Source organism: Cyprinodon variegatus, unplaced genomic scaffold (genome assembly GCF_000732505.1).
Source record: "Cyprinodon variegatus isolate N-32 unplaced genomic scaffold, C_variegatus-1.0 Scaffold467, whole genome shotgun sequence".
Classification (NCBI taxonomy): Eukaryota; Metazoa; Chordata; class Actinopteri; order Cyprinodontiformes; family Cyprinodontidae; genus Cyprinodon; species Cyprinodon variegatus.
The window spans coordinates 606,143-619,005 of record NW_015150920.1 but is presented as its reverse complement, the minus strand read 5'-3'; the positions used below and the strand labels follow the sequence as shown (position 1 = coordinate 619,005).

At 41.2% G+C, this 12,863-nt stretch overlaps 1 protein-coding gene across 1 annotated transcript in view; it reads right to left on the bottom strand.

The window, feature by feature from the left end:
• snx25 (sorting nexin 25) overlaps nucleotides 1-12,863 on the bottom strand; it is a 46,837-nt gene that overhangs the window by 28,129 nt on the left and 5,845 nt on the right. Inside the window, exons 4-6 of the mRNA XM_015389609.1 lie at nucleotides 2,900-3,116; nucleotides 1,010-1,182; nucleotides 212-398 (exon numbers count right to left, since the gene is read on the bottom strand). Of these exons, the coding sequence (XP_015245095.1) occupies nucleotides 212-398; nucleotides 1,010-1,182; nucleotides 2,900-3,116 (577 nt within the window). The remainder of the gene's footprint in view (nucleotides 1-211; nucleotides 399-1,009; nucleotides 1,183-2,899; nucleotides 3,117-12,863) is intronic.

Genomic DNA, 12,863 nt, shown 5'->3' with positions numbered 1-12,863 from the left:
TGGATGGATGGATGGATGGATGGACGGATGGATGGATGGATGGATGGATGGATGGATGGATTACGATGGATGGATGGATGGATGGATGGACGGATGGATGGATGGATGGATGGATGGATGGATGGATTACGATGGATGGATGGATGGATGGATGGTTTATGTTGGACGGACAGATTGATGGATGGGTATGTGAGAGCAGCTGCTGCCATGCCTGAGTTGCTTGAGGAAATTGACATCAGACGAAGTTGATATCAGTTTGATGAAGTCTTCATAGGAGGCAGCGTAGGTGTAGGCTTTTTTCTGCTGCTCCGCCTGCTGCTCCCTCTGCTCCAGCTGAGACAGCAGCATCCTGTTAATGGAGTCTGGATCACTGAGCACCTCCACCAGAGGCTTCAACACTGCAACACACAGAGGCAGAAAACCGCCTTCTGGCATCAACACAGCTTTGATCATCAGCTACAAAACAACATCAAACACATTCTAACCACATTCACAACAGACAATGTTAAACCAACACTCATTTTCAACTGCTGCAGAAAAGGAACAGTTTCATTCTGCCATTAGGTATTAATCTAAACTGCTGCTGTTCAGTGACAAACTGACAGACTTCTTTCAAACTGGATTATTTGAGGCTCGCAACTAGAAAAAAATAATAGTTTCTATCTAGTCAAACAATAAAGATGAATAAACTTTAGATGTACTCATTCAGCCGAAGGGTTTGTACTAGTTGAACTCAGAATAAAAATGAAACAGCTGCTGCTTTTCTCCATCCCTCCATGCTCTTTATTTCCCCGTTTCCATAGTGAATCACGGCACTAAACCTGTGTGGATAATGGGCCTTTTTTTGACCATCAGTCGAGTGTTTATCCCTGAACAAACATAATTAGAGCTTCCAGCTCAGAAGTCTGCAGCTAATTAGTTAAACCTGTTTTTCAGATCCACCATTCATCGAACCAGACGGAGTGGATTCAGTCCTACATCCAGCAGAAATAATGAAGAGGGTCTCTACCTTTGGTCGTTATAACTTCGGTGAGGCAGCAGCGTAGCGTGTGCGACTTGGCGTCCTTCTGCGGCAGCAGACAGAGCAGCAGGATTCTCGCTACACACCGGAGGAAGGCCATCTCTGAGTCGGGGCTGACCAGGCAGGGGTGGAGAGGAAACGGACGAGCAACTTCCTCTGGTCTTTGTACACAAAAACAAATAGATAATAAAGATTCTACCTTAACTCAAACGTCAACCTTCTCAGATTCACTTAAACTTTTTTTAAATGCCACATTAACAAACTGCACTGTATCCAGGGCAGGATTTAGGAAATTTGGGGCCCTAGGCAAAGACAGGGTCCTCTGAATTGAGAAGACAACTCATAATACAGACCCATTATAGTAATACTGAAATTTTAATACAATAGACAAACATTATTTACTAAACTTTGACTTCCCTTAAGGATTTTTTATATTTTTATATTATTTCTAGTGAAAAATAACACTTCAACATAACTTTAACCACATTTTGGAGAGTCGGAATGCCTTTTGAGAGATCTTAAATGTGGTCATCTGATTTGTCATTTAAAGTCGTAGGGAAGCGGCTGTTCCAACCGTTGCATTTCCGAATTCTTCAGAGTGGTGCACGACTTTACACAAGTGAATAAAGTGAATGTGATTGGTGGTTTATCAAAGGGGCGGGATTGATGTGTTTGCAAGTAAGTTTGACTGTGGACGGTTTGTCGGAAGCATCTTGCTAACAGTTAGCAACTTAATGCCAGTAGGTTCCCAATGGGAAATTCCATTGCTCTACACCAGATTTATAATTTATAATTCTTATAAATTCCCAAAAACTAAGACCGTTTAATTAAATGATTGGATGCAAACTATAGGCACTTCAACATTACGGGAAGCAGATTTCTGATTTCAATCAAAATATTTATTTTATACCAAGAGGTTTAAAAGTTTAAACAAAACCAGTTACAACAGCCTCCAAGAAGTCTTCTCAAAACTTCAAAATAAACTTCTTATCGTAGACATGGATGAAGAGATGCTGAGTTTGGAGGTAGAGAACAAACATAGTTCATAAAAATGTTGTATGATCCTAGTTATCCCTGTTACAAAGATCCACAACAAAAAGAAAATATTTGGGCAGAAACTCCACATATCCTGAATGCTAATGGGGATATTTTTAATATGTTACATTAAATTAAGTGTTTATTTCCACCTGTTTTGCTCCTATGAATGTAATAATGATAAAGCACATGCTCTCCTCGGGCTCCAGTAAGTCTGAGCAGAGCAAGAAGGGAAGAGGAGGGAGGCTGTAGGCTTTCCTTTGCAAAGGCGGTCTGGAACGCAGTAGAACGGAGCGGGCGGTTGCTGAGGATGTGGGATTTTAGGGTAACGCTGCCTGAATGATTCGATGGTTTTAGGATTGGAGGATTATAAGTTGACTGGCTGGGAGTCTGAAAAAAAACTAAACTGAAAGGATTTCCTGCTCCTGATGGGCGAGGGTTCTTTTCTGAAGCAGAAAGCATCGTGTCTCATTCTGATGGATGAGAATGGCGTGATCAAACAATGAGCTCCGCCTGACTTGTCAGGATAATAAACCCAGATGATGCGTGAATCACCACTCTGTCTGTCCCCCCCATTTTCCTCTGTGTACAGCAGAAGGGAAATGAGTTATGAAGACCTGCATCTAATTGATGCAATTTCACTCCATCAGTGTGCATGAAATTACTAGACTGTCTGGTGGGTGGAGACGGGTTCTGAACGGCAGTTTAGAAGTGGAAAAACATCAAAGAATCATGCGGCAGAACGCAGAATGTTGTAGAAAGAAGCTTGGAGGAGCAGCAATAAAATCCAGTTAATTAGCAACGTTCTGATACGTCAGAGGAAATAAAACGCCGTGATGATACCTTCCAGATGCAGCCTTCAGGTCGGTGAAGTGGGTATGAAGGATGCGCACGCTGTCATAGCACACTACGTTGACTACATCGATGTCAGCGAGCCGGGATCTTAACTGGCCAATCATCTGCCACCAGTCCTCCAGCAGCATGGAGTACAGCTGGCCTTCATCACGACTCAGGGGGGTGTACCAGGACAGGATGTAATCTCTGTAGGCATAGTCGAACACTGCGAAGAAAAAGAAAGAGAAGAAGAGGGGAGATGACCAATACAGTTTCTCTCTAAATAAAATCTCTCTGGGCTGCCTTGGGATTCTGGGGCTCCGTTGTCCTGTGGCAGCCCCCGGGGTCTGCAGGGCGGGCCTGGGGCTCCTCACACCTGCCATTGAGCATCACTTACTGCTGCCTTACGGTAGTAGCCATTCAAACATTTCTCCACTTTTCTTGATGGTCCTTGGCTTCTGCTGGGAATTACAGGGAAGTGGGCTGCCATTCGGCTGGCGTTTGACTGGTGAGGGCCATTTTGAATGGCTGCTATTGTGCAAACCTTATATACACCATCAAACTTCTTTGGACACCACAGGCATTTTGATCCAGGTGTTAGTGGATACACAGTTATGCTTACTACTAAGCTGCAACTTCTACTAGATATAGCTCGAAATTATTAGTAAATTGATGTTTGTATGCATACGTTTACTGTATGTCCATGGGATCATCCCTCTTTTGTCATGGCTGGAGTTTTATGCATTTAGTTTTTTCTTCCTTCTCATTTCTTGCAGGCATGCAAGTTATTCTGTTTTCTTTTTACTTGCCCTTCATTCTCCCCCTCGCTCTCCCCCTTCTCACCTTCCTTTCTGTCTGCATTCCAAAAACCCATCCAATACTGAGGAAAGGCTGCATCAAAAAGCTCTAAGATGAGCAGTTTCATCCGTCACACCTGGCCTCGTTCAACCAAACGACCAAGAGGTTTCATTTCCTCAAAGCCCAGGTGCAGCAGAGGCACTAAGCTATTAAAGTGACGGGTTAGTGCACCGCAGCCGTGACTCATAACAAAGACAACCTCTCGCATCAATGTGACGTAGCTAACTGGATGGACAGACGGTAGGAGGAAAGCACACGCTCTTAATCTAAAAAAACAAAACAAACAAAAAACACAGAGGCTGCCAGGATCAGTTCAGAGTTGGATTAGAGATGCCAATATGAACTAAATATTGAGTATGACAGGAAATTTTGTTAATAATAATCCTGTTGTGAAGGGGGGTTTGTCCTCTAGGACCATATGACCTTGATCTTTCTGTCTCTCGGTCTTTAAATCATAAATTTAAGTGAAAGTGTTTGAGAAAAATGGATAGATGGATTGATTGATCTGGCCGATTCAGTCCTAATCAAAGCAAACCTGGTCGTCTCAGGAAACACAGAGGGTCAAACAAACTGGTTTTATACCAGATCTGTATGAGAGTGGAATATCAAAAAGGAAAAACATGATGCCTGACATCCCGTTTTATTCATTATCCAGGTGACATGTTGCCCATTTAGAGGAAGTTGAAGTCACGTAGATAAAACTGCCAGCTCTGCTTCTAATATAAATATTAAATACGCAGACACGCCAGAAAAACAAACTATTAATTATAGAGTTCATCAACAGAAATGCTGATTAACTAAAATTAGGGATGCATCGATATGAAATTCTGAGCTGATTTCCAATATTAGATGATCGATTTTATGAATTTGCTATTTATAAAGATTTAATTTAGAAAGATTTTGAGTTTCCAGTGTGCTGGAAACTCAAGCCTGTGACTTTTTATCCTTAGATTTATGGTCAGAACGGGTCAAGTAGTGAGTGATCTATTAAGACAAGCTGAGAACCCGTTGTGCGTCGTATTGTTATTTTGTTCCATTGCAGACCTGCCTACTGACTTACAAACATGTTTCACAGCTTGTCTTTAGCTGCATTTTGATTTCTGATAGACTTTCAGATAGTAAAATCTGCCGGTGAAGATTCTCAGTCATCCAGGTCATAGCCATTCAAAAAAAGTAAAAAGAAAACAATCTACAAGACTTTTTTCCAAGTTTGAAGACGTTCTGCTTCCCATCCAGGAAGCTTTTTCAATAGAAAATGTCTGGAGTAGTGTTGAGGTTTGAGGCTTTACAGAGTGGACCAGAAACAAAGGCTTGTTTTGGCTTAGAAAACATAATTGAACCGGCGAACGGGTTTGCCCCTTATGGAAAGGGGGTCATTTGGGTTCTATGTTAGCATGCTTTACTCAATACCTGTCTATGTCTCTGAAAAGGGGTTGTTGGAGGGAGTTGTTGGCCTGGCTAAAAAGACGAGGTGTTCTGTTCCCTTGTATGGGGCTGGGGGTTGCGATGATAGTGGGAAGGAATCAGCTCTATAACTGTATTGTAGGAATGCTCTGATCTTTATATTGGAGAAACCAAACAACCTCTCCACAGATGCATGGCCCAACATAGAAGAGCGACCTCCTCAGGACAAGACTATGCGGTACATCTACACTTTATGGACAAAGGACATTCTTTGGAGGACCAGAATGTTCACATTTTGGAGAAAAAAAAAAAAAATAATAGGTGGTTTGAGAGGGACGTGAATAAAGCCATCAATGTTAACCCATTATAGGGCCCTCAGTGAAATACTTTGAAAATCAACATTTCAAGCCAATAGTGTCATTGGAATCCGGGACAAGACCTTATTTCCTTTGTAACATTCAGAAAATATGGATGTTTTGATGGCAGAAATTAATGTCAATGTAATAAGAAATGCCAACTCGCCCAAATATATTAAGAAAAATAAAAGTGCTTCTATAAGAAATTGATGAAAAACACTCAGAGGGAAAGAAACATTTTTTTGTTACAACATAAACTTAGAGACATTAACGCTGATACTGGCACTTACAATTTTTAGTTTATAAATTTTAAATATAATTGTGAACTAGGCTTATTAACTTTTCAATTTGCTTTTTACCTTTTTTTTATCTTTATTTGTTAACTTTTTCTTCAACTTAATTTCCAGTAGGTAATATATCATTCAAGGGCTCATCTAATTGGTCAAATACCAAAATAAGCTGTACAGCCATGTAGCAGGATCTTGTGTAGCAGCATCTGAATGGGGGGGACTCCATTTGTAAGGGGTATGCGAGGGATCAAATATGGTAACTTGCCTTAAACAGAGTGGGTGGACTCAGATTCAGCTTTCAGTTTAAAGTATATAACCAACTGGTCAATAACAAATGGTTCACTTGTTTTCTTCCAAATATTTATTGCCCTTTATTCTCTGGCTAATGTTACATGATCAAGCCTTTCCTAATGTTTTACTCTGAAAAATGCTGCTATCCTATCAGGTCAATAATATTTGCTTGTATCAGAAATATAAAAATTGTTAGGGATGACGTAAACTGGTAGGGATGTCTCGATACTCGTACTCGTACTCGTACTCGTCGTCTCCTGCTTTATCTGGAACCGGGTCGCGGGGGCAGCAGACTAAGCAGAGACTCCCAGACTTCCCTCTCCGCAGACATCTCCTCCAGCTCTGTTGTGGGAAGCCCTAGGCGCTCCCAGGCCAGTCGAGAGACATAGTCTCTCCAGCGTGTCCTGGGTCGTCCCCTGGGCCTCCTCCCAGTGGGACGTGCCTGGAACACCTCCCGAGGGAGGCGTCCAGGTGGCATCCGAAGAAGATGTCCGAGCCACCTCAACTGACTCCTCTCAATGTGGAGGAGAACCGGCTCTACTCTGAGCCTCTCCCGAATGACCGAGCTCCTCACCCTATCTCTAAGGGAGAGCCCAGCCACCCTGCGGAGGAAGCTAATTTCAGCCGCTTGTATCCGGGATCTCCTTCTTTCGGTCATGATCCAAATTTCATGACCGTAGGAATGTAGACCGACCGGTAAATTGAGAGCTTTGCCTTTTCGCTCAGCTCACTCTTCACCACGACAGACCGGTGCAGCGTCCGCATTATTGCAGCAGCCGCACCGATCCATCTATCGATCTCCCGCTCCATTCTTCCCTCACTCGTGAACAGGACTCCAAGATACTTGAAATCCTCCACTTGAGGCAGGGACTCTACTCCAACCTGAAGGGGACAAGCCACCTTTTTCCATGGCCTCGGACTTGGAGGAGCTGATTTTCATCCCGGCCGCTTCACACTCGGCTGCGAACCGCCCCAGCGCACGCTGTAGGTCTTGGCAGGAGGGAGCCAGCAGAACTACGTCATCCACAAAAAGCAGGGACAAGATTCGCTGTTCCCCAAACCAGATCCCCCTCCAGTCCTTGACTGCGATACCAGTTTTCATTTAAAAGAAACAAATGAAACCAAAGAAAATAAAAATCCGGATTTCATTTTAAGCCATATCATCCAGCCCCATCCAATGATACTATTGCTAATCCAACATTACCAATATTTAATCTCTTTGGACATGGTGAAAAAACAACCAGGCTACAGCTCAGCATCAACGTCACATGACCAATCCTCTCCTCCACCCTCCTGAACTACATGGAAATAATAATATCGATTCAGTTCTATTTATTGAATGGATAAAGACATGCTCAAAAATAACCATCAACTTATACCTGAAATCAACGTAAACTAGAGCCCAACCAAGTAATCAGTGGGCCGATTTTAGTGTCTGGCTCATTCATCAACATTAAACAAAGTAAAGAAAAAAAAATTTTATCGACATCAAAATGCTTCAATTGGCTTTTATGAGGTAAAACTAAGCATGATGGAATAATTTAGCACATTTGGAGAGGTTTGGAGACGCTGCTGGCACCAGAAGTTAAAAGTCCCACAGCTCCGACACTGTTATACCCAGAGGTCTGAAATTCTTTGCAGTTGTGGTTGACATGATGCAGAATAAATATAATATGACACATGCCTGTAATCAAGCATATCTTTCTTACTGCTATTAAAAAAAAGAACTGAGTCATGTTTTAACTGATGCAGTTTAGGCTGTGTTTTAGTCACACAATTTTCCTTTATATTTTTAGAGGCTTCACATCAAGTATCACACATGTAATCTGGCCTTACAGTTCCTTAGTTATTCGTTTTTCAATTTGGGTATGCAAAAAAATAAAAAAAAAATAAACAAAATTCTTTAGGGTTCGGACACATTGTAGCCAAAAGTGCTATGATTTTAATATTTGACACATCAACTTCTCACTGTTTTTCAGTTTTCAGCCTTGGTTACCTAATTTTTTGGTTTAGGCAAACAATGTTAATGTGGGTGCATACCTGATGCTGATAACCTCACTGTTAATGAATTCATTTGGACTTTTTTCAAATATCCGTCATATTTTGATCACATTTTAACAGAACCAGGAGAACATTCATAGCTCTAAACTATTTGGTCTCAAGGATAACGAATTATCATATAATCTGCCTTCTTAACAGGCCGTAGCATGCAGATCAGGAGAGCCCTGAGAACAAACCACGAGGGATCCAGCTCATCCATCAGTCAGGTGGTCTGATCGACATCCTGTGCAGGACAGAGCATCATCGATGGTCAGAGACCAGCTGGAAGAACAGAGGGACGGGCATTCAGCTGCTCTAGCATTAGAACAAAGCCCTGTGTTACAGTGGAGGCATCGGTCTGCCTCCAAAACAAAGCAACAGTTTAACCCGAAGCATTTCTTCACAACACCCTAATCGAAAATGCATTATTCAAACCAAGGATGTCTGGATCTGATATTGATATCAGAAATGAGCCTGATATCAGCAAATAAAAACCACATTAGACTACATCTTTATTTTCCCTTTATCAGCATGCTGATTGAAACACACTGTCTCTGTCCACTACCATTTAAAGCCTCTGGAACCCATTGGTTCATAATGTAATAGTTTCACACCATCAACTCATTCTAAATCTGTCCCAGTCCTTTGATTCCTACAGAGGATTGTAAGAAAAATATTCTCACTTTGAGAAAAAAGATTTCAATTTGATGGTGAAATAATAAATATGGTCTTCACTCTGAGGCCAAACCAAAAGCAGACACACACTGAGTGAATGTGTTTGTGCCTCTGGCTCCCAGGGCTTTCATTGGTGTAACTGTGGGTCGCTAAGAAGTGGGGATGATCACCAGAACCAAAGGTCCATCAGTCAGCTACCCTAGATAAAAAAAAGTTGATTTTTGTTCCTTTTTACTCTCAAACGGTCACAATGTTTTTAAGACCAATGATAATGTTTTAAACTACAGACGGCAGAAACCTCAGAAGAAATGAGATCTTTCCAACAGCCGGACATTTTCAGACTGTGGCTCCATGAACTGGCAGTTTTTCAGGGGAAAGAAGTGAACAACTTTTAAGGAAGATATGGTAAATATGCTATATCAGTTTGTGATTGTAAAAATAAAAGAAAGCTTCCTGTTTTATAGCTTTATCTTTGTGTGAATCAACATGCCAGCATCTGCCTTTCGCTTTGCTAAATTTCCCCCCTGAGGGAAAGAAAGGCTTTTTCTTCTCTTCTATAATCCATCTAACACACATGAAAACAGTTGGCTCTTCATTTGGTCCACTGAGGAAAGGAAATTAAAAGGTCTTAAATATGCCCATCTGGCTCCTAAGTAAGACCATCAAAAGTTGCCCTTAGGTCAAAAGAAATCAACTGACATCCGAGTGCAGTGGCTAGTTCAGTTGAAAGATGTTAAAACTGAACTTAAACCCGGCTGAGATGCTGAATTTTAATTAAGACAGGAGCTTTGTTTCACACACATTTACATCATTATTAACAGATGTAGGTATGAAACATTTCTGATGAAGAATGCTGGTGAAGATATCAGTCATCCAGGTTATAGTCATCCACAAAAAAGTAAAAAAAAAAATCAATCCACTGTGGCGTGCAGATGGAACAGCTGACAGCACGCACGACCCATGTACGGAGGCCTTGGTCCTCGATGCGGGCAACCTGGGTTGGAATCCAGCCTGTGTTTCTTTGCCGCATCTCTCTCCCCCTCTCTCGTGCACCCTTTCCTGTCAGCCTACTCTCAAAAAAACGTGCCACTAGTGCTGTAACCCCCCCCCCCCCCAAAAAAAAACCCCCACAATCCACTGGACTTTGTTTCCAAGTTTGAAGATGTTTCGCTTCCCATCCAGGAAGCTTTTTTAATTTATAGAGTGGACCAAAAGTTGAAGAAGCTCGGGTGAGCGCTGTGAAATCATGGACCATCCACCCTCCCACCCCATCAGACAGAGAGAGCCACCTTTGAAGGTAGGGGTGAGATGCCACTATATGAACTGAAAGCTAAATTTTTTGACCATTTCTAAAAATTCTTTGAGACAGGGCCAAGGATGAGGGAGGTCTTGTTGGTCTCCGTCTCCTGATACGCTCCCTCCTGTGTCCGACCTTTCAGACATTTCAACATCTTTTTCTGAATCCTACATTGTAGCATGGCATAGACAATTCACGTTAGCAGTTTGAAGAATACCTGCTTGCTTCTGATGATTTCCTTTAACCAACCAATGAGTGTTTGCGTTAATGACTCATCCAATTACACTAGTTTTCACTAGATGTGGATGGAGCCAATGATCTGCATTGCATGGCGCACATGACGTGAAATAAATATTTATAAACATTAAACCGAAGCCAAGAGTAACGAGTCACGTTTGTTTTAAAAATGTAAGGAATAGAAAGTACAGATGTTAGTGTGAAAATGTAATGAGTAGAAGTCAGAACTAGGAAGATAAATAAGTAATGGAGTAAAGTATAGATACCTAAAAAGTGTACTTAAGTACAGTAACAAAGTATTTGTACTTCATTACTTGGCACCTCTGATCATTACAGAGCCAGTTCATAGCCGCCCCTTCTCCCCGAGTCAATCTGATATTTTAACCGTCACCAGCCAACCAAATGAGGAAACAACAAAAGAATTAGGAGTGGCTTAAAATGGGCTAAAATGAAATCAGCCATGGATGCAGAACAGAAGATAAATATCCAGTTGAAAACCTCGATCAGGCCTCTGGTACAGATGAGATGAGACCCACCAAGCCATTTCCTGCCAAGCACTTTATGAAACCAAAGAACATCATCTCTGTTTCTAACAGAAAATATCAGCTGCTAACTAAAACTGACAGCTTGAAGCGCTCCGACTGATTTCTGGCTGACTGGAAACCATCCAGTCATTCAAACCAATCATTCAGAGGAAGCGCAGGAATTTCACACTCAATTCCAAAGAGAACTCTTTTTTTATTACATGGAAACTTCAGGGTATAGTGGAGGATTTGTCTAAGTTTTGAAAAGACCTGCCGTCTCCACTGCCATCCCACAAAAAATGCACATGCACAACCCTGTACCCGCTCCTGAGAGAGAACGCAGCAAGGAATAAACCATGGGTCATCATTTATAGCTAAAACTAATACGCGATTTAATTAATTTTATCATTAAATCACAAAAAAAAATCATCAGTAAGTTTTGCATGGTCCAATACGGCGTCACAAACCTAAACAAAATTATGTACCAGTTTAATAATAGAGAAGCTATTAATCAGCTTTATATTTTTTTTATATATAAAAACTATTTTCTGAGAATGTGTTTAATTAAGAGCAACTATGCAGATTAACAAACATCTAGAAAAAGTACACTATATTATATTATTTCCCATGATAATCCCAGATTGTTCATTCTTCTTTGCCTTTTCTAAAAAGTGCTACCCGTCTTTATCCACGCTGGGACATTTAAAAACGGACACGTCGCCATAACCTCCACCTCCCTGCCTGACTGACTGCTAGCTACATCAGTTATATCGCTGTAGCAGGGGCCAAAATTCCAGGAGCCCCAGAGCCATTCATTTTGGCGATGCTGATTAGCCAAATATTTATTAATATTCCCAAGCAATGTTATACAGTAGGTTATTTCGCTACACTTCAGCACCGCTTTGAATGAGCGCCCAAGAAGAGAAATGATGCGTTCTGACGGTGGAAATGCACCATTGAATGAGAGTAAATTGGTAGAAATGTTGTTTTAATAATTCATATTACATGTAGCCACATACTATTATATAGTATGTATACACATACTATTAAGTAACACTGTCATTAATATTACTTTTAAAATCTAAATATATTATGACTTCCCCCCCCATGGGCCAGCTGCCAGTGGTTCTAAGGGGAATGCAGATACATTAAAAGTCTCCGCCCTGACTAATTCTTATATCTTAACGTCTCTAAATCGTATTCATTCCTGCACCAATAAAATGCCAGGTTTGCATGCATGTCTCTCAGCAGATACCATCTCCAACCTCATGTCTTTCCCCTTCTCCCTGTCTGTAGTCTTCTCTTAGTCGCAGACAATGTTTAATAGTATGAATTAAATCACACATTCTGTGCCTTAAAGTGACCGTGCAGAAAGAGAACCACTTACTAGCAGGACAAACATCAGCCGCATGGAAGAAAACCACGACCACTGAGAAGGAGCATGTAGTCATGTGAGATATTTGGCTCTGGTGATGCTGAATCTACAAGCCTAACATGTTCACAACGAACATAAATAGTAGTGCCTGTGTGTTTTAAGTATAATAGCTGGTATGAGTATTTACTGTATGCATTTGACAGAATTCTGAGTTAATAGTTTCTACCTTGGATTCTACCTTGGATTACAAAGCAGGATTTCAATATAAAGAAAATATAGAAGAGTTTTCTCAGAAAGCGTTCCACTAAAGAAGCAACCTGATTACCACTCAGCTTGGATCATTTATGCAGTTTACAGTGTTTTTGGTCAAATTGGATAGATACAGTGTTTTTCATAAAAATTCAAAAAATATCCACTGGACTTGGTTTTCAAGATTTGAAGACGTTTCGCCACCTCTCCAGGAAGCTTTCTCAATTCAAATGTCTGGAGTCTATATAGACAAAGCCTTGTATCGCTTGGAAACATGCAAATGGTAACCGATGAATGGATCATTGGTTCTATCAATAGCCTGTAATATCTGAAACCTGTCTATGATTCTGAGGGTCGGTCATTAAAGGGGGGGATTG